Below are 23105 nucleotides of genomic sequence, written 5' to 3'. Positions count from 1 at the left end.
GTCTAGTCAGGCACAGTGGTGAGCATCTGTAGTCCCAGCTACCCAGGAGACTGAGGTGGCAGGATCACTTGAGCCCAGGAGTTTGAGGCTCGCCTGGGGCAACATAGTCCATAAGGAAACTATGGGAAGTAAGCTGAGAAGGTGAGCGGTCAATTGTTCAAGAATATATAGGCTAATGGTGATTACTGGATTTTGAACCCTTAGTAACTGAAAGAGAAATACACATTTTCTATGATCTAATAAAAAGCAAGCATGTTGTATGCACGAAAAGTTTTTTGATGCAAGGTGGTGTACATTGATCACATAACACAAAAGGCAATTTGTTGTTAGAGTAGCTCACATAATTACAGACTTCTCACATAATAGTTGGGAAGCTGGAAAAAAGTCTCCAAAACCTACTTGGAATGAGAGCGTTCAGATACTTGGTTGGCGGGAACTACTGACCGTTCCAACCACGTTCTGTAACTGGAATAGAGCCCTTTAGGATCTTCCTGTCCTTGCTCTCACTCAGCTCAAGATTCACAGTTCCAAAAGAGTAAATATAGTATGTCTACCTTGAATTTCATGCACATGTCTTGTATAAAAAAAGACAGAAACCTGGATTGATTGCTTTCCCAGGCCTGCATATGGTGGGGCTAAAGTTATTCCCCACAATGAGATTGGGAAGCAGTTTGGTAGGGGAAATAGATGTGGGCTGGCCATGAGACCTTGTTATTGCATATGGATATTTAGCAATAGTTTGTTTTGCTTTGTGTGTGATAGGTAAGTAAATAGGAGAGTGATGTCAATAAAATGTGCAGTTTATGCTGGTTCATGTGCAACTTTTGCTAGGCAAGAGGAGTGTGACCAGAGGGAATAGAATTATAATATATACTTTAATGGTATAATGTGGGATTGTATTTTAGCAGGAAAGGAAAAAAAATAGGTGAGAATTTAAACTTTCAGTTTGGCTGTTGCACCAGCAGGAGCTTTCTCATTTCTATTGAAAATGAAATGAAAAATGAACACCTGTCCCCCGGGGTTCCCTCCCCACAGAGGCACACGCTAACATTATGCTCTATGGCAGGTTGCCCTGCCTGCTGTGCTCACCTTCACAAAAACCCCCAGATTACTGCATTGTTTTGGTGCCTTCAAGCCAGCATCTGTTGCTTTCATGTATTTTCAGTATCACCTTTGGCAGCATGCAGCCACTCTTGGGTAACTGCCTGGGTTTCTTATTTCTTAAGTATTGATTTTTAACAAAATAGCCATCTGATTTCAGGGTTGCATAGGGTTTGAGTAGTCTGCTTTTTACCCTGTGTTTTACATAAGTCCTTTTATTTTTAGTGAACATTTTTGCTGAATATGTGGTCTTCCCAGTAACATATATTGTGTTATAGCAGAAATATCTACATAAGAAGCAGTGAACCACAGTGTGTTCAAAAACTGTGTTCCAAAGGAAGCAGAAATGTTCTTTAGGTGGCTGTTTAAAAATCATGCTTAATAATGAGCAAAAACATGTTGAAAGGTTAATCTTTGAAGGTATTTTTATGAGCAATTAATGATCAGATTCAGGAATGCAGCCTGGTGATGATCTACTCATGGATTCCACTCTTCTACCTCTTAACTTTCCACCTTCCTGGGGCCAATTGATCCAGAAATTGTTTGAGCCCACTAGGATTTTCAATTCTTGGATCCCCCCACCTTTCACAGTCAGTCACTCTCATGGCGTCTTCCATTTCCATTTCTGTTGTGTGTCTTTTTCCATGCTGGTTGGTTCCAGCAGGACAGGGATCTTTTCCCCGATGTATCCCAGGTACTTGGAAAAGTGTCTAGCACATTCTAGGCACTTACTCATTCCCTAGATGCCTATTAGCATAGGCAGAGTTAGCTGCTAGATTTGAGTGCTTAGCTCTAGGTACCTCTCTTGGGTAGCATTGTCTCAGCTGTGCTTCCTTTAGCAGTTGAGTAGGAGACACGTGCACAGAGCAGTTGATGGGAGGACTTTTTGGGAAGAGTCCTTAAGATTGATATTTATATGCAGAAATGACTGTCCAGAAAGTTTACCTAGGTTTAAAAAAATTGATATTCAATTTGTTAAAGTTGCAAATTGAAGGACACCGTTCTACTTTTTAAAAATTTCAGCTTATAAATCTCATTTATAAGTTAAACATTTTAATCCCTTTTAAGGGATTTTGAATTACGAATTAGTCTTGTTTATAAACTTGTTAATATCTTCAACATTTAAGCTTGCCTTTGCTAATTTAATATTTGGTTTCTATTTTTAAAAAGTCTATTAACACAAACCTCAAGTACTTAACTCTTCTTATAAGTTAATTAGACTTACAAATGAAACAACCCTAAACAATTCTCTTAGATGTTTCAGTGTTGTGCATAAACTTCCTTAGGTTTCGTCTTGACCACAAATGTGAATCAGTTACACAGAGGGAGAAAGGACAGCATGATCCAGTACCCCACTTTTGGTGGGTTAACGTGGAGTAGAGGACAGCCTCTGTGCCTTTGTCTTTTCATCAATAAAATGGGGATAAGAGTACCTACCTCCAGAATTGTGATGGGGATTAAATAAGTATATACACAAGCACATAGGTGCAGAACTCAGAAAGGGCCAGTCCTATATTAAAATCCTTGTTAAGTATTACTGTTTTACATTGGGATTAGAAGGCCAGTTTCTAACAGACCAAGTTCTTTCAACTATAAAATGATTTAAAATATAAAATATACCCTGATTTTTTTGACCCCCAAAATGTTAATACGATACTTTTGATTCTGTTAAATCCTTCTGCAGTTTTCTACATCTTCACTGGGATAAAAGATGCATATTAAGTTAAGGAAGTGAACTGCCACCCTAGTTAATTTGATTACTTAATTTTTAATCCTCCTTGGTTTGAAAGATAGTTGTTAAGTCTCCATTATCAAAACTCCAAAAGGGGATGGCTCCTGGCCTCACATGATCTAATTCTGAATGAGGAAAGACAGTGAATTAGTTAAGGTGTCGCCATTATAAACTAGGATAAATCATGAATATTTTCAGAGATGTTACTGCCTCACAGTTGTGTGATATGTTCTGTGAGTCTTATTGGTTGGTTGTAAAAGCAAGCTGACAGCCTTCAGAAGACCTTTGTTCAGCACAGAACCTGAAGGTACTTGATTAATTCAGTAATATGTGGAGAGAAACAGTGGGGCAAGGAGTTCTTTGGTTTGACTCTCCAAGCCAGATGCTAGAATCAGTCTGGAGGACTGTGACAGAGTTCCAATCACAGTGCAACAAGATTTATATTTACCTAGAATCTAATTGGACTGAGATTTCCTGCAGTTATATTAAAATCCTCTGTCGTTTTTTCTTAGTGAGCAAGCATTTGAACTCCTAAGCTCTGGAGATTTAGCTTTAGCTGGCTCAATTAATTGTTAAATGTTCCCCTTATTATATAATTATACATTGATGCCTTACTTTGTAGTAGCTAAGAAAATTGCTGAAAGAGTTGTTTAATCTGTTATACTCTATCAGTTTTGTAAAAAGCTCTGTTTAAAAGGAAACAATTTTCATTTGAAGTGGCATGGTGGTATTTGAGTTGGATAACGTAATTTAAATGGAAATGCAGGAATTTGGCTCTTTTCTTGACAGAGATTGGCTTGTATTTGACATTGACCCATGTGTTTGTCATCTTTCCAGATATTGCCTTCTATTTATTCCGACAGCTTCACCAGCTGAGAAAACCAGACTTTCCAAAATTAAAAATATTGTCTATGAATTTGAAGATGGAGCAGTGTATTTTGTTTGTTAAATTACTTTAAAATGTATGTGGACAAGAATGATTTGTTGTTTTGAAAAGTTTTAAATACTGCAGAATAGATGGCTGTGCATGAATTTTACTTTAGAGCTATGTGAATATCCTAAATACTAGAAAAAGTGAGGATAAACGCGTCACTATTTTACTCCGTCCTTAGTATTAGTCTGAGTTTTATAATGCATATTGTAAGTACCAGAGATAGATGGGAGAAGATAAGTTAGTTGCTTCATTCTTTTAAGTGAATGCTTAAATGCCTGGAAATGGATAAATTTCTAGTCACTTTACCAAGTCTGTTGAATTCATACATAATGACTATTGGTCGTTATATATGCATTAAATATCCAGTACCTTTAAATCTTTTTCATTATTTCACCATTAAAAATGTACTTAAGCTAATTAGGCAGCATAGTATATGTTACGTATGAAAGATACTCCACCACTGTTCACTCATTTAACCCCTAAATGTGTTTTCTGACTTACACCTCTAGATTTCCCTATTCGGTTATGTTTGCAAGGAATGCCTTTTCAATTATGTACAGTGTGATAGTGTAATGTGTAAAATGATAAACCAAACTTTAAAAGGCAAAGGTACAGTTTTATATGCCTTTGAAGGCTGCAGGCATTGTTCTGGCTTTCTTTGTGTGTTGGACAGATGTTGATACTTGACAGATGGAGTGTTAGTGTCTCACTGTAGACTGATCAGTAGAGATTCATATAGTTTAAAAAAAAAAAAAAGATGGGAGGGGAGCTTTGATTATAGTTATACGTCTCTTTCAGAAAGGGAAAGTTGAGTGAGTTTATGATACAGATTTTTAACATAATTTCCATATGTTGTTTTTTATTCCTTTTTTTTTTTTTTCCTGAGGCAGGGTCTTACTCTGTCACCCAGGTTGGAGTACAATGGCGCAGTTTCTGGCTCACTGTACCCTCTACCTCCCAGGCTCAAGCAGTCCTCCCACTTCAGCCTCTCAAGTAGCTGGGATCACAGGTGCATATCACCATGCCTAGCTGTGCTTTTTATTCTTAATTTTTTCATTGACATTTTAATTTGGGCTCTATTTGTAAAGCTCTGTATAACTTGGCTCTAAAGCAGGCTATCATTATTATTAGACAGTATTTAGTTTTTAGACTTTCCTTGTCCTGGCCATCCCATTGTGCTGGTATTATAAAGCATAGCTACTGTGCAGTTACCAAATTGATTGTGGCAATGTTAGTAATACTGTGTATAATTACAATTTTTCCTTTTTAGTAGAGGTAAAGGAAATGTCACAAAAAGGTCTCACCTGGTATGCTGTATTTTTACATCCTTAGGAACAGTTTAACTGAAAAGTAGTGGTTTAATTACCACCATTTCACAGCATAAAAGTACACATAAGGTTTTGAAGTGTGCATTTGATAATTACTCTGTTAGCACTCAGACTTGGGGAGATGATATTTCTTCCTTGCAAGGAGTTATATAACTCAGTTTCTAACTAGACAATGAAGACTTGATTTCCAGTTTATTCTCTGGACTGGCTGGAAGATATTTGGATGGAGAAGAACTCGGAGCTATCTTTCAGGGTTATAAAACAGAATGATTTTGAAGTCTGCAGCAGCTATCCCCAAACTAGATATTTGGCATCATGGAGTGTAAGCTTTTTAAAGATTGCAGTTGGCATTTAGGTCAGGATTGGTGGAGGCTGGCTGTTGTAGAGACGATCAGTTTTGTCATGTTTTACTTCTATTATCTCCCAGTTGTCAGGATTCTAAGTGCTGTGGCATCTGATATATGAACATATGGATTTCCAACACCCTTTTCAGTGTTGTTTCTCTAACTTAGCTTCTGTAATGATTAAGGGTGGTCCATTTTTATGTTCTCTCCCCTGAATTTACTTAGTGCTTCTTCTTTTGCCCTTTGAGTACATTTATAATATTTGGCTATAGACTTCAAAAATTTTTCTTGGCCAGGCGCGGTGGCTCACGCCTGTAATCCCAGCACTTTGGGAGGCTGAGACGGGCAGATAACGAGGTCAGGAGATTGAGACCATCCTGGCCAACGTGGTGAAGCCCTGCCTCTACTAAAAATACAAAAAATTAGCCGGGCGTGGTGGCGGGTGCCTGTAGTCCCAGCTACTCAGGAGGCTGAGGCAAGAGAATGGCATGAACCCAGGAGGCGGAGCATCGCGCCACTGCACTCCAGCCTAGGCGACAGAGCGAGACTCCATCTCAAAAAAAAAAAAAAAATTTCTGTAAGTTTCCTCCTGCATTTTCCCTTTTTGGTGAACAAATTATACATTTTCAAGGAATACAATTGAAAAATGTGGACAAGTAAAAGTTAAAATAGAAACTACTTAACCACTGTTAACATTTGTTGTATGGTCAGGTTTTCTTAGTGAACATATCTGGAGTTAAGCTATTCGCAGTTTCGTAATGTGGTTCTTAACATGTCCTGAATTTACTTCCATGCCAGCAATTGTAAATCTGAACTGTTCTGACTGCTTTGTATGCCATTCATGCTGAGATTCATAACCTGGGGTATATGGCCAACCAAGGAGAATTTAAGGGATTGTGAACTTGGATGAGGAAAAAATTGCATCTTTATTTTTACCAGTTCATCAAATTTCAAATGACATTCAGCATTCACTTCATTTATGAAGCTAGATGATAAACACAGCAATACTGGCAGTGCCTATGACATCAGTATAAATTATAGGTATTCTCCTATCACATCACATGGAAAAAAATCTCAAAATAATGTTTATATTCCGCATTACTTTGAAAGTATGGAGGTTATTAAGGGAATGACCTCTAGTAAATCCTGTTATTTAATGAATCAACAAAAAAGTACACATATTATTAATTACAAGTTTTTTTATATTATGATAAGTATTTCAATATATGTTGCTTTCGTACATTAAAAAATTTATTTGAGAACAGGTATATAGAATGCTAAAGTCATCCATGGCACAAAAAAATATGAGATGCTCACACACTAATAGCTATATGCCACAGTTTAACTAGTTCTGTGTTGTTGGACTTGATGTTTTCCAAATATTCTCCGTTCTAAACAGCAGTGATAAATTTATTTCAGCTCACTTTCCTAGGGAATGGAGTTACTGAGTTAGTATGTCTGGACATTTAAAGATTTTAAATGTATTTCCATTACACTTCTTTCTAACCAGCCCTGGTGTATTGTAGGGCTTTGGCCTATGAAAATGACTGAATCTGTAGTTTTGAAATTGAAGAAATGTCCTTATGTAAATTTAATGTCAACAAAAAAGAGAAATTGGAGAAGTGTTGTGTCAATAGAACAGGAGACTTTGTATAATCTTTGAAGGGTAAATCTTTGCCATCATGAGTGGATCAGACACATTTTTGTGCTCTTCTTTTGGTCCCCGGGTTAAGGGTGTGGAAAGGAGTTAGAGCTGTGGCATCACAGAGGATATCGTCCTTCTAGTATGAAGTAAAATATGGATATAATCTGAGAATTTAGGATAGTATGATTTTGGTCAGCTTTAACTTTTATAAATAATACACTGTTCTAGAAAATTTGTTTATCAGTAGTCCCTATATTTTTGTGGAAGAAGCAGTCATGTATTCTCCCTCAAGTCCTGATCAAACCTGTACAGAAGTGGAGTAAGAAAGAGGGGAGACTGAGTAGTGCCAGCAGACACCATCCACCTGCCCTCACAAAGAATGCCAGGCAGTCTGCAGGAGAAGTTAACATCGCTTATTCCTACTTGTGCAACCTTATAGTAGAGTCATGCTAGGAACTTGACTTCACTGTAAAGTCTCTTAGGGGAGAAAGTTGTGACTTTCTCTGCCGCTAGGGGTTGATTCATAATCCTAGCAGAAGGTAATAGTTTAATCAACCTATTTTGATCATTCTAAATTAAGAGCTCTGTGTTCTACTTTTTAATGCATCATCTGTTCCTAGCTTTTTCTGTTTAAAAAAATTAGAATATTTTCCCCAAAATGTGTGTTCTGGATGCCACTAGGGCATCTAGAAATTTAAATTTAATGGATGAAATTTAAATATTTTGCCTGATTTAAAAATAATTTATAAAAATATTTGAGTATAGTGGCCGAAAATACTGAATTGTGAATCAGGAGATGTGGATTCTTGGCTTGGTTGTTGAGCTACAGGCAAAGCTTCTGTTACTCCATTGTATGTGGCCTCCATTCTCTTTGTTCTCCCACGCTCCATCTCCTGCTCCACCTCCAGCCCACACATTTGCCTTCAGACTGCTAGGAAGAGTAAGAAGAGCAAGTCTTCCACTTTTTAGGATTCAGTTTCCAGAAGTTGAAATATTATAGGTCTGCTTATATTTCATGGCTAGGACTTTGTTGCATGACCGAGTTAGCTGTTAGAGAGGCTGGGAAATGTCTTTATTCTGAGGGGCCATGGTCCAGCTGAGTACCAGATGTTATGTTTTTTATTTTTTTATATTTTATTTAATATTATTATTGTTATTATTATTATTGCTTCTTTGTTTCTGAGATGAGGATTCACACTGTTGCCCAGGCTGGAGTGCAGTGGTCCTCATAGCTCACTGCAGGTTTGTACTCCTAGGCTCAAGTGATCCTCCCACCTCAGCCTCCTGAGTAGCTGGGACTACAGGTATGTGCCACCATGCCCAGGCTTCTTAATAAGGAAGAAGGGGAGAATAAATATTGGGCCCAGCTAGCAGTCCCTGTTTCAGAGACAAAAAAATAAGTAACAATTAAAATTGTTGAAGACGGCTGGGTGCGGTGGCTCACGCCTTTAATCCCAGCACTTTGGGAGGCTGAGGTGGGCAGATCACCTGAGGCTGGGAGTTCAAGACCTGCCTGACAAACAAGGTGAAACCCCGTCTCTACTAAAAATACAAAATTAGCCGGGTGTTGTGGTGCATGCCTGCGTTCCCAGCTACTTGGGAGACTGAGGCACAAGAATCACTTGAACCTGGGAGGCGGAGGTTGCAGTGAGGTGAGATCGTGCCATTGCACTCCAGCCTGGGCAACAAGAGCGAAACTCTGTCTTAAAAAAATAAATAAATAAATAAAATTATTGAAGACATACAGTTGTTTCCATGTCTACCTCTTATATTAGATTGTGAACTTGTCAAAGGAAGGACAGTGTTTCTTTCGCCTTGGCATCTCCAGCACTTACATGGCACGTTAGTGGTGCCCAATCAGTTTGTGTGTGAATGTTCTTATGAGATTATGATTCTTTTCCTTATAGAATCTTTCATATTCTTTATTTTTAATGTAACCTTGACAAGACTTGCCTATAAGACAAAGGGTCTTTCGTATACTTTGTTTAGAATGGGGAAGTCTTAGTTTTTCCTCCCAAAGTTCTCATACATTTTGTCTTAGCAGATGTTCAAAACATAATTTTTCCAAGGTACAAATTACAAAAGGAGCATGCTAAAGCAACACTCTCATTAAGTGTTACATTGGCCTAGAGCAGCTGCACTCATTTGTTGAATGAAGTCTGTTGTGAATACGGTTTCATATAGAAAGCATCCAGAGCCTCTTATGGCTTCAACAATAAACAGAAACTCTCTTCTCATATTAGGAATCAGGAAGCATTTAGATACTTTAGATACTTTGATACTATGACCTTGCTGAAATCTGTGCTAATTTTGACTATGAAAGTGACAGGTGGACAGCAGATTACCGGACAAAATCCCTTACACCCATAGAATTCTTTTTATCCTGAGTATATTGTATATTTCATAAAGCAAAATCACTATATCATAAGGAGATGCATGATTGCAATCATAAGGAGATAAATGATTGGAAATTATTGTGTAGGTGGAATTATTTTTTCAAAATATCTGTTGAATATTTGTAAAATGATATTTGTAATTAACAGTGGGCTGAAGATTTTTTTTTTTTTTGAGACGGAGTCTTGCTCTGTCGCCCAGACTGGAGTGCAGTGGTGCAATCTCGGCTCACTGCAAGCTCCGCCTGCCGGGTCGCGCCATTCTCCTGCCTCAGCCTCTTCGAGTAGCTGGGACTACAGGCGCCCGCCACCACGCCCGGCTAAGTTTTTTTGTATTTTTAGTAGAGATGGGGTTTCACTGTGGTCTCGATCTCCTGACCTCGTGATCCACCCGCCTCGGCCTCCCAAAGTGCTGGGATTACAAGCGTGAGTCACCGCGCCTGGCCTGCTGAAGATCTTTAATGGAAAAATGAGGTCTCAGTATTTATTGTCATAGGAAAGTGTCTTGATGTTTTAAATTATTCTTAAAGTATCTTTATTCAGGCTGGGCGCGGTGGCTTACGCCTCTAATCCCAGCACTCTGAGAGGCCGAGGCGGGTGGATCCACAAGGTCAGGAGATCAAGACCATCCTGGCTAACATGGTGAGACCCCCGTCTCTACTAAAAATACAAAAAATTAGCCGGGTGTGGTGGCGGGCGCCTCTAGTCCCAGCTACTCGTGAGGCTGAGGTAGGAGAATGGCTTGAACCTGGGAGGCGGAGCTTGCAGTGAGCTGAGATTGCGCCACTGCATTCCAGCCTGGGTGACAGAGCGAGACTCTGTCTCTAAATAAATAAATAAATAAATAAATATTTATTCTTTGGCTTCAGTTAGAAGAAGTAAGACCTGCCCAAACAACAGCAACGACAATAAAAACCTGAATGAAAACAAGAACGATTTAAGGGAGAGAAGGAGTAGGTATGGGTAGATTTCAAGAGTCAGGAAACAGGTTTCATTTGCCCTTTCAAGTTTATATAAACTAAAGCAAACAAATTTGAAGCCTACTGACACTGTAATAGATTTCAAGTAAGCTAGTAGAATGTAGTGGGGTGTATTAGATGTCAACTATAGTATTAGTAGCATTTTATCAATCAGCCAATAAAATAAGAGCACAGTCTTCTGTGCCTGCAACTTTGTGGAAGATGTTTTGTAGTGGTATGGTACTGCAAGATAAAAAAAGTAGAAAGGATTTTAGCCCTTGATCCTTCATTTTGTGGGGAGAAATTACTCTCATTCAGGGAAGTGATATGTTAGTAATAGGCAGTGAGTGGGCAGATAACTGAATAGAACAGGTTGTAAGTTGGTGGCATTTGGGTCCTGAAGGTTGGGCAGGATTGTGATAGGACCTGGTTGGGGAAGAGCAGTTGTAGTAGCAGCAGCGTGAGGATGGGCATGGCTTGGTCTTGATTGAATGTGTCTATAGGAGAGGAGAAACAAAGCCAGGTGAGCAGGCTTTGCTTGCTGAATGAAAAGGATGTCTCTGTTTTTCCTTTACTTCTCATCTGTCATTCTGTGACCCTGGTGGTTATAGTTTGGGCAGCAAATTCTGGGTCCTTACCTTATTACTATTTGGGTGTTGATTTGATAAGTTCATTTCTCTTCCTCTTTTCTTTCTTTGACAGAGTCTCACTCTGTTGCTCAGGCTGGAGTGCAGTGGCACCATCTCTGTTCACTGTAGCTTCTGCCTTCCGTGGTCAAGCGATCCTCCCACCTCAGCCTCCTGAGTAGCTGGGACCACAGGTGCACGCCATCACACCTGGGTAATTTTTTTTTTGTATTTTTTTGTAGAGACAGAGTTTTGCCATGTTGCCCAGGTTGGTCTTGAACTCTTGGGCTCACACGATCCACCTGCCTCAGCTTCCCAAAGTGCCGGGATTATAGGCCGGAGCCACCGTGCCCAGCCAGTCAGTTTCTCTTAAGGTGCATCTTTGCATGCCTTTTTCTGCTTTAAGCATGTCTTACACAGCTGTGTGGATGTTTCCTCTTCCATGAAAGAGTAATCACTCAAGAAGAAAAATCACTCATGGGATTGTTGTGATTTTTAGTAAACAACACTCAGAAGTACATTTGTGTGTGTGTGTGTGTGTGTGTGTGTGCATGTTCGTGTTTAAGAGACAGGATCTTGCTTTGTTCCCCAGGCTGGCATGCAGTGGTGCTATTATAGCTCACTGCAGCCTCAACCTCCTGGGCTTGAGTGATCCTCCCACCTCAGTCTCCTAAGCATCTGGGACTACAGGTGCCTGCCACCATGCCCAGCTATTTAAAAATTTTTTTTGTAGAGGTGGAGTCTCACTATGTTGCTCAGGCCGGTCTCGAACTTCTGACCTGAAGTGATCCTCCTGCCTCCACCTCCCAATGTGTTGGGATTATAAGTGTGAGCCACTAAGCTTGGCCATAAGTAAATTTCTCTTAAACAGAATATCAATCTCAGAAGCAATTCAGTATATATTAATATATGCCATGTGCCTTGTTTGTATATTTAAATCCATATGGGATATTTAGTCTACTTTTAATAAATTTCACTTAATGTTGACATTGTAACTGATTTGAAATATGTAAGAAAATCATCCAAGAGTAAGTTTTTAAAAATGTCTTTTAATCTTGAATTTTGCTAGCTTAAATCCGTATTAGTAGAACATCTTTCCAGAATGGTAATTAAACTTTTATTTTCTGACATTTTGGTTGTATTTTAAGTCCTAACTTTCTAGAAAGTTGGAGGTAAATATTTGAATGGGAAAGAATATTAAATGAATATGTACATTAGCCGTACAAGGAAGGCCTCCAAGAAACAAGATGCCTGTGAAGTACAGGAAAATAATTGGTGTGGGAAATTTTGCAGCTTGATGCTTGAGCTGTGGAACAGTTGCATTTACAAAACTGAGAACTGCAGACTACAATTAACTGTCATTAATTTCTTTGAATAGAAATATGTTCCATTTGCTGTACAATCAGGAGCCAGGCTTGAATGAGTTTAAATAGATGAAATCTAAATTATACTGACAGTCTGTTAAACAGTAGCAGAAAACCTGTAAAGAAAATGGATTCACTGTGATACTAGTTTATAATAAAATCATTTGCCAAATAAGAATTATAACGCAAGCATTGTGAATTGTCCAGTGTATTTCCAGTGAGCCCTGTAAATTGGTTGAATCATTTATTGTAAAGCCCAGGCTCCTAATGCGTTGTTTTCTGAAAAGGAGCAAGCAGTGTTGCTTGAAATCTGCTCTGCAGGATGTGACACCAGAAGATCAGACGAGCAATTTATTGTCAGCCATACGGGGAGAGAAGAATTTTCACCCAGCCTACCTGTCCACTGATGATGTTTTCGTATAAATACTGGGCACAGTGTTCTAGAAGTGTTTGGACTCTTTGCATTGATTTCTTGAATGTACATTATTTCAGCCATATATCAGTTCTCATCATTAAGTTAAGGATCTGTCAGCATTTCCATTAGTAATCATCCTCTACTTAGTAGGGTTCAGAGCATAGTTTTTTTGGGGGAGGGGATGAGTCGTTAAATTGAGGATAGAGTTGTCACCTGCATTTTTAAGCTTTAGGAAATTAGGTACCCTGAAGTATCAAGGGGGCAGAAAGAGCGAGTGAAGCCTGGAAGTTCTCTTCCTTTGTGTCTGTGGTGCCACAAACACTACTTCAATAGGTAGATGGCTGTCACTGAATTTTAAAATAGATTTCCCCCCTTAGATTACTTTTATTCTCTTACGGCACATAAGCTATATATGAACACAAGTTTTAAACTAGTATAGAGATCCACATCACTTAACTGCAACTTGGGTGTTATATTGGCTAAATTCACTTTCACGATAGGGACTCAACCAACACAGCTGACAAGGGGTGCTATTTAAGGAATGTTTTCAGAATAAAATAAGGAGATGAGAGTGTTTACAGTGTTCTTTGCTTGGGTAATATAAGTGTCCAACCATGGCTAATATTTAGCATATCAGTATAACTAATAAGATTTCTGCTACTGGCAGGATAATTTTGCTTTTTCTCGTTCCACAGAGTTCACAAGTTTGTGTAGCATATGATTGATTTGGAAAGGGGGGGTCATGCTGCAGCAGTTAGTCCAAAACATCCACATCACTGTTATTTTTTTTTTTTATCATTTTTTTAAGAGACAAGGTTTCATGCTGTCACCCAGGCTGGAGTGTAGTGGTGGTACAATCATAGCTCACTGTAACCTGAAACTCGAGGGCACAGGCAGTCCTCTGCCTTGGCCTCCCAAAGTGCTGCAATTACAGGCATGTGCCACCATGCCTGGCCCAGCATTATTTTTTAAAGTTGGGAAGATAATTATCTGAGATCAGTTTTTAAGTTTTCAATACATTGGGAGATTTCCTGACCTCTAAAGGAGAAAAGAGAAATGTAGGAATTTTCAACAAAATCCCTTTTAGTTTATTATGACCTGTTCCGCTCAACTTGTTTTTTCTCATAATTTAACTGTCCTTGTTAGCAATGAGGATGAAGACAGATGAATGTTTGCTAGAAGTATTTAGTGTTCTGTGTTCACACAAAAGCCCATGTAGGCTTTCCTTGTAGCACTGCTTGGGAATCTATAGACATTTCAATACATGGAATGTAATTATTATGATGTTTAAAAAAGAGGGAAACAAAGATACATGTTATCCTAGATCTTTTCCCACCAAGTTTAGAATCTTTAAGATGATGCAGCTGATTTTGCTAACAGTTGATAAACACAGTAAGGGTAAGGACTGGGAAGGCTTCATTTACGGAGGTGCACTTTTCCCAATTTTTGTTTCCTTTTCCATGTATGTATGTATGTACGTATGTATGTATGAATGAGTGACAGGGTCTCATTCTGTCACCCAGGTTGGAGTACAGTGGCTGGATCATAGCTCACTGCAGCTTTGAACTCCAGGGCTCCAGTGATGCTGTCACCTGAGCTTCCCGAGCAGCAGTCCTTTTCCCTTTTGAATTCTCCAGTGTTACAGTCAATATGAGTACCCCTCACAGCAAAAGATTCTGGCAGAAAACTAAAGTAGGTTACCTGGCAATCAAGTTATTTCCTAAAGAAGTATTAGGATACAGCATTTGTTTTGTTCAAATTGATAGAGCATAGCAACTTTCTTGCTAGGATCTCTCTCTCTCTTTTTTTTTTTTTAAACCATGTCTCTGTTCAGTTTGTTTGTTCCTTATATAATTTTTGAGTGTTTACTATGAAGAACAGTGCATTGTTTATATAGAGTTGAGGAATGGTGATGGGTTTGGCTGTTTTATGGTTTGGGAGACTAGAACTGAGAGGGTTTGTTGGAGGACATGCAGTATGCCAGAGACTCTGGATTGGAATTTGGGTACCGGGATTTCAGTGTTGTTTCCAGCATGCACACACACATAACATATACACTCTTTGTGCGTCTTGGAAAATGGAGGACATCTGTTTTAATTGTAGAGAGATACTTGTGGATTTTTTATTCTGCGATATTAGACCAACATACTGTACCTCATTGACCGTTACCTCCAAGCATTGAGGGTGAGGAGTCACGTAGAGGAGAAATAGAAAGCAGAAGAGCGGTGCAGTCCTGAGAGTCAACTTCCCATGTTCACCGCTGTGCCACCCAGCTTGGTCTCCGAGAAATCTCTTTGTGAGAAAGTCTTTGTTCATGCATGCTTTTTACAATGGGGTTTTCTATTGGAAATTATATCAGAGTGGCACTGCCATGCTTTGCAAAGGGATGAGAAGGTATTTCAAAGATAATAGGCGGAAACACATTGATAGGAAAATTCTTTATGAGGTGGAGCAGTGGCTGAGCATTGCCTATATATGTTGTGACCACAGCTTTAGTACTGGCGTGTATGGCACTGCTTGCTAAATTAGTGGGTGAGGTTAAGTGTCCACTCTGCTCTGTAGGAGGCTGTCAGAAAAGATGCTGACAGGTTCTTTGTGTTTCATAATGACAAACTGCCTAATGCTTCAGACTGAGATTTTTACCCTTGAGGGGACTGTGCTTTTGCTATATTTACATCAACTTGCTGATTTGCTGAGGGTTGAAAAAGCAGAGAGGGCCTTCTTTGCCTTGAGAATCTGCCTTCATGTTTTGGCTGACTTCCTTCCCCAGCTTAGCAAATGCTCTGTTGTTTACAGATGGCACAATAGATCTTTGGACATGAAGCTATGCTGAGGTTGTGAGAAACAGCCAGAAATACCTCTGTTCAGTATCATTGCCCAGATTACGGATTTTGTTGCTCTCTGTTCACAAGGATTTGAGGTCACTTAATCCTGTGATCCATTCCCAGACCGAGGTTAGGTGTTAAGAGAGTACGTCTCAACCTAGACCCATGGTTTCATTTCTAGACATCCCTAGTAAAGACACATTAATTATCATGTGTTGTTTGGAATAATTCATATTGATGGTAATAGCCTCACTCATTTTTCTGGCCCATTACAGGCATGCTGATTTGAAGATTTAAAAAATATATATACTTGCCCTGCAGAAACCGTTTGCTCAATTCTGGTAAATACATGTTTTTATATGGGTGATTCTGAAAATGTGCATTATGCATTTAGTGGATCTCATCAGCTTTGTGCAGTTCTTTCAGAACTACTAGCTTTCTAATAAAAAAAGAAGTACATGCAGTGCTTGGGGGCCACAGGAGATTTTCAGGTTGAGAATCATTTATCCTACTGACTAAAACCAATTTTATAACCAGCTTCAGACATCCTGTGCACTCATAAATTGCATGAAAATCTTGCCAAATCATTTTGGCTTTAAAAGATTACTGGGCATATATTCCAACTGAGATTTTAACATTGCTCTTGGCTACGTTCTTATCTTTCCCTTTTCAAATAAAGCACTTTATTTTTGTGCTATAAACATTTATATAAATTATTTTCTTAAATAGCTGCTTGATTAATGAGCCAAGGGGAAATACTTTTTATATGAGAATTTGGCTTTAATTGAACCTTGTTTTGAATATTTTTAAGAGTAATAGAAAGTAGAATTTTTTTCTGCGAGACTTGAATTCTAAATTGTGTTTATTTTTTGTTGGATCATCCTAATATTTGTCAGAGGATTATAAAGAAAAGTTTGACTCTACAATAGGTCGTCATGCTTTGATTTTAAAAATGAATTTGACAAATCAGGTCAAAGCAATGTATTTTTTTCCCCCATTCCTATGGCAAGTTTTACATAGTGTGAAACATTTTTAGTTCTTATTACCCCAATCTTAGCCATTCTGTGTTTCACGACTATGTATGTAAAGTTTGTTTTTTTTTTTAACAGCCATCCTCCAGTGGCTTACAAAACTGTAAGTTTTGTCACTTAATTTTGCAGTGAACTTCTCTTTTTCATATATGCGTTTCAAAGTACTAATAGAGATCACTTGATGCACTCACCCATTTTACAGATTATTAACCTTGTATATTGGACTGTCTGATATGAATTCTTAGCTTTGGATCAGTTTGAGTTGCCATGGTCATTTTTTTAAACAAAAAGAGGTGGCTTTTAATCTAATGAAAAGTAATAGTGGTAATTCCATATGTCCAGTTGAGGATCTCTCTCATGCTTATCCCTCATGGCAGCATTTCTCAGGCCAGGTGTGTGAGGCAGCTCCAGTACAACTGCTGAGAAGTGTTTAGGCAAACAGATGTGCTTGGCTGCTCTTGACATACCGGCATGTTCCTTTCCTTCCTTCTCTAACAGAGCTATATCCTAGTGTATTTACAGGCAGTCCTTTTCCTGAATGTAACTTTGCAGTGGGAAATGAAAGAACATAGGTTCTTTTTCCTTTTTCTGGAAAGCTTTTTTGTATATAAGTAAGCTTTATGTCTCAGTAAGATGGTGTGTAGTAATGATCCTATGGATTATTTAAAGTATATATAAATAAAACTTTTCTTTGTGTAAAAAGAAAAACATTATACATAGTCTTTGCTTTCCAAGCGTCTCCCATTTATTTCAGGATTTTTTTTTTTTTTTTTTTTTGAGACAGTTTCACAGTCACCCAGGCTGGAGTGCAGTAGTGTGATCTCGGCTTACTGCTGTCTCCGCCTCCTGGGTTCAAGCAATCCTCCTGCCTCGAACTCCTGAGTAGCTGGGATTACAGGTGTGTGCCACCACACCCAGCTAATTTTTGTATTTTTAGTGGAGTTGGGGTTTCACTATGTTGGCCAGGCTGGTCTTGAACTCCTGACCTCAGGTGATCCACCTGGCTTGGCCTTATTTTTTATTTTTTATTTTTTTTTAACCCCCACACTAATGGCAGACATTCGTCCTTGGTGAGTACGGGGAAGGTAGAATTGAGTACATTTCTCTGAGCCTACAAGATTGATAGTAATTGTTAGTGGACAGTGCAGACCACCTTACTGCCAAATAACTTGACAAGGAATGTAAATTGTTAATGTTACGTAAAAGAAGGGAGGTGTTGCCATTTAGTTACAGAGGAGCCATGAGAAGTTACTCCATGTGGAACTGATAGCTAATTCTAAGGTTGGTGTGCTCAGGGGCTAGTAGAAGGAAAGATGAAAGAGTTTTGCAGACTGGGAGCAGAGTTGGGGTTTCTTGTAGTGAATGCAGCCTAGGGGAAGATGGGGTGTGGGGTGAGACCAGACCATTGAATGCAGTAAGTTTTTTTGTCACTTGAGCCTTAAGAAGGTAGAAGCAATTAATTAGAAAGGGACCTATTAGTTCTGAAGCCAGTGAGTAGTAGCTGTAAGAGTTAAAGAATGAGGAAAGAAATGTGAAAAGTGGCTTAACAGTCAAAGACAGGTTCATTTTGGAGAATAAACCTGAGAGGGGCTTCTGGCTGATTTTGGTCAGGAGCACTCTTTATTACAGACTAAGAGTATTACTTAAGGGTTTAGGGCAAGAGAGCTCATCACAGGCTTGGAATGTTTCTGTGTGGAGGAGAAGTTTATTGTGGGGTTGGAATGTTTTGGGGTTGACATCTCTCCAGCCAGAAGGGAGGTTATCTCTGGGCTGGCATGTCTGTGGTCAGAGAGGGGTTTATCTTAGGATTGGAATGTTTCTGGTTGGAGATGTCATTTGTGGTTTATGGTCACGATATCATTAGCCATTAGGCTGATGCCCTTTGGGTTGGATTTAGGCGGTTTTTGATCAAGGGGAACTTTAAAATGGTGGTGCTTCTCCAAGATGGTGATGCTCCTGCTCTGTCAGTAGCTAGGCTATGATGGTGTTAATGTCATGAAATATGGTATGTAGGAAGCGACAGAAAGGAGAGGGCATGTTGAGTTGAGTAAGATGAGTAAATAATTGATAACTAGAGATCTGAAATGCTGGCAGTGGGTATAACAGGGACTGAAACACAGGAAACTAAGAACTTTGGGTTGTTCCAAAATTGTGTAATTTGGAGCTACAGTTTTTATCTAGGGAATTGAGTTTCTTTACTGTTTTTACTTGAATACCAAGGTAGGAGTATGAAAGAATGATCTACTGTGGTGGGAAGAATTCTCTTGCTTGTCCCTTAAGATGATTAGCATGTTAAGTTGATGTTGCCTGAATGCTGAAGCAGAGTTATTTAACATCTGGGACCTTGGAACAAGATAGGGAAATCTTAGTCAACAGTTCATTCCTGAGCTACTGTTTTACATGGATTCAGGGATTAAATCTCTGTTGAGTCCATCTTTGAGTAGAGAAATCAGTTGGGGAATTCTGAATGCCTAAATAGTTGGCATTGAGATTTCTTCTTTTTCTGGAGTGCCTTTGGGTAGGTACAAAGATCCTGATGTTCTGCAGAAAGTTTCTTGGAATGTACTCACTTGTGAGGACTTTCTTCATGATCATCTTAGTTGGTCTGTTGGGGCTTGTGATGACTCCCAGTTGCTACTTCTGTGCTTTTTCTTGGCTCTCAACGCATAAGACAAATGAGGTAGTAGAGGAAGTTGCCTGTGTTGTCAAGCATCTGAATTATTCTAAGACACACTCATTCTGAAGGCTCCAGAGGAAGTATAAAATGAGTGGCATTATGGGCTGGCCATGGTGGTTTATGCATGTAATCACAGCACTTTGGGAGGCCGAGGCAGGGGGATAGCTTGAGCCCAAGAGTTTGAGACTAGCCTGGGCAACATAGTGAGGCCCTGTCTATGCAAAATGAATGAATGAATGAGGCATTATGGTCACTCTTCCTAGATTTGATTGACTGTGCCTTTACTTTTCAGTAAATAATACGTAGACTTTCCTGACCTAAGCTTTATGATGATCTCAGATTGTGATATGGGGGTAGGGGGAGGTTAACTCTCTCTATATCCACTGCTTTCCTTAAAATCATTGCTTTTTATTTAAGTGTCTTAACATGGCATTTTAAAAAGCAACCTTGGCCAAGCATGGTGGCTCATGCCTGTAATCCTGACACTTTGGGTGGCTGAGGTGGGAGGATTGCTTGAGCCCAGGAATTGGAGACCAGCCAAAAAAAAACATTTACACTCCAAAACACTTTACACTCCAGTCATTGAGAGCATCAAAAATTATTTTCCAACCACTGCCATGTCAAATGTAATTTAAGAAAGCACCCTTCTTCCCTGAAGAAAATGCAGTTTGGTTTACTTTATTCCATCTCTGATTAGTGGCATTGGTTTTGTTTACGATTAGAAGATAAAATGTGTTTAGGGTACAATGTAATGGCAAATTGTCTATAAGAGATTAGTTTTCTTTCTCTTTTTGATTAGTTGAGAAGGTCATTGTAGTAGCATGTTCAAGCTAGTCATCTTTGTGTATTTCATTTATTTCCTCACAAAATATTTATTACAAATACAGTAGCACATTTCTCTTTTTTGAAGACATGTGAGCATCTATCTGAATAAGATACTCAAGATTTCATCTTGATGTGTGATCTTGAGCAAGCGGTTTCTTTTATCTAAATGTCTTCATCTGAATATGGATAATTCCTTGGAATCCTCCCCTTCTTCTTCAGGGACTCTGAAGAAAATAATTTAGGCTTCATCAGATTCTTTAAATTATTAGAAAAATAATCAGAAAGAACCAAAGGGCTGTTTTCCTTTAGCCTAAAGATATTTGCAATTTAGTATCATCTTTTGGAAAAAAAATTTACAATAAAAGATATATGCTTTGTCATTTATTTATGCAGTGGCTTTATGGGCCCTGTCTTTGTTCCTTAAAGGTAAATGCCATTGTTTTAAAATTTCTTTTTCTTTTAAAGACTGTGTGTATATCGAGAGTCGGAGGCCAAACACACCGTATTTCATCTGTAGCATTCAAGACTTCAAACTGGTAAGCGTTTTTAATGTGCTGTTCACTCTGCTCTGTATTCTCTCTTTTTCCAGTTCCATTGGCTATCTCTTATTGTTACTCCATCGCTGTTGACGTGGTTACCAGTTCACCTTTTGAGTGCTAACTGCCTCGTGGCAGTAGCACTGAAATGAGGGTTACTAGTTCCATCTTTTCAGCTTTGTAACACTTACTCTCATAATGCTTATATTGTAAACAATGTTTCTGAAGTTTTTATCCCTTCAGTAACTTTTGGCAATTTCAGATAGTCCCTTGAATTTCTGAAGTAGCTTGTTTGTTCTCAGCCATTGTTAAGAGCCTGAAGTAAAGTAAATATAGTAAATTGATGAGTAGGGGAAATAATATAAACGGATCAGCGAATAGTTTCCAGTGGAAACCTGTCACTTCCTTCAATATTTCGGCAGCTGTGGAGTATATGTTGAAATTGTGGGGTTTTCCCGGGGTAGCGGTTGAAAGAAGTTTGGCTTGGGCGTGATAAAGCTGTTATACTTTCTTTCCAGTTTTAGTGCTTGTGTTGCAGAAGTGAGGACATAGCTACTGTACTTTCTCATTAAAAATTCTTCCTGAATATATAAGTGTTGATGTTCCTCATTATGAAACCACTTTTTTAGGGCCAGTGGTTCTCACACTTTAGGCTTTGGATCCCTGGATGTCTGCAGAGATTTGGCAGAGGTCTGCAAATAAACATGCTAAGCTTTATATAAATAAATTGAGACGTGAGACACGTCTGGACAACGGTTTTTCAGCCTGTTTTCAGTATGCTTTTATGATTTTTAAAAATTTCACTTATTTAAAAGCAATACACAGTTAAGAACCACTATTTGTTGTTGTTGTTGTTTGAGACAGTCTTGCTCTGTCACCCAGGCTGGAGTGCAGTGGTGCAGTCTTGGCTCACTGCAGCCTCTGCCTCCTGGAAACAAGTGATTCTCCTGCCTCAGCCTCCTGAGTAGCTGGGATTACAGGTGCATGCCAGTATAACCGGCTGATTTTTTTTGTATTTTTAGCAGAGAACAGGGTTTTACCATGTTGGCCAGGCTGGTCTCCAACTTCTGACCTCGAGTGATTTGCCTGCTTTGGCTTCCCAAAGTGCTGGGATTACAAACGTGAGCTACCATGCCTGGCAGGAACCACTGTTTGTTTGTTATTTTCCTCAAACAATTGGTATTTGAAATACTACTGAAGTAGTATCATTTGGGAATCTTTTGAAACATTTTGATCTCACAAGGGATCCTAGTACTTTGAAGATTGTGAACCACTGTCTGTACTCTTAGGCGTAGAGAATTCCTAATTCCTTAGCTTTGTAGAGATGTGTATCACTATCTGTGAATGCTCTTATTTCCAACACTTTTGTAATTTGGCAATATTTGTGTTCTGACATATGTTGTATGTGATATTTCAGTCTAAAGAAATGTAGTTTGAAAAGATCTTTCTCTGCATCTCCTTTGTTTTTTATCATTTTTAATGGCCCAAGTACCAAATTAGTATATTCAGTAAAAAAAAAAATCACGTTATTTTTCTTTGTTAAAAAGTTATTGCTTAAGTTATTGCATGCTTACTGTTTTAAGATGAAGTAAATGTGCTATGTACTTCTAAGAAGGATCTATCCTTGATAGGTGGCTTTTAACTTTCCTGGTTGCATTGCAAGGTGGCCTTGCAGTTTAATCTTGTAAATCAAATGCTTTCTATCCAGTTTTTATGTCTATATGATTTTTTTAAAACAATGTTTAGAGGTCTTTGCTACTTATTATATCTTTCCTTCCAAAGTTTTTTTTTTTTTTTTTAACAGATACAGCACTGACACCTGAAATACGGGTGTAGCCTTATTCCTGAAGAGTTTTGTTTTGGTAGTGGCTGCTGCTACTGCCCTTTTCCTGCCCATTGTCTTTGTGTGTGATTTTTACTAAACCAAACATCAGTGCACCATGAAAAATATATGGCTGTGAAATAAAATTGTAAATGTTTTTATTTTACCTATTAGATCTTGAGCCCCCTTTGTACCGTTTTTGCACATTAGCAGGTGTCTTCATGTTTGAACAGCATCTCTTACGAAATGCTGATTACAATGTGATAGTTGCTGTTCTGGGCAGAGGTTCCTGCTGAGTTACGGTAATTGCTCAGGGTATTAACAGCAATAAAAGCTGAAGCTTCTGTTGTCAGTATTGGTCTAATACAACACATTAAAGCTGTCTACAAAAACAGTGTGGGAAGTAGGGTGCAGTATGTTTAGATACCTTTTTCTAAATCACACACTGCTGTTTCTCATGTTTTTGTTTGAGGTTGTGTATTCAGCACATCCTCATAGTTGTTGTGTAAGAACAACAGATGATGAAATATTTGCTCTGGGAATAAATA

At 38.7% G+C, this 23105-nt stretch overlaps 1 protein-coding gene across 4 annotated transcripts in view; it reads left to right on the top strand.

The window, feature by feature from the left end:
* Nucleotides 1-23105, top strand: part of RERE (arginine-glutamic acid dipeptide repeats) — a 464393-nt gene that overhangs the window by 172984 nt on the left and 268304 nt on the right. For all 4 annotated transcript variants that reach the window (XM_032758816.2, XM_032758813.2, XM_058443739.1 and 1 more), the window contains one exon: nucleotides 20665-20735. In XM_032758816.2, the coding sequence (XP_032614707.1) occupies nucleotides 20665-20735 (71 nt within the window). The remainder of the gene's footprint in view (nucleotides 1-20664; nucleotides 20736-23105) is intronic.

This window comes from Hylobates moloch, unplaced genomic scaffold (assembly GCF_009828535.3).
Source record: "Hylobates moloch isolate HMO894 unplaced genomic scaffold, HMol_V3 SCAFFOLD_9, whole genome shotgun sequence".
Lineage (NCBI taxonomy): Eukaryota > Metazoa > Chordata > Mammalia > Primates > Hylobatidae > Hylobates > Hylobates moloch.
This window is presented reverse-complemented; position numbering and strand designations above follow the sequence as displayed.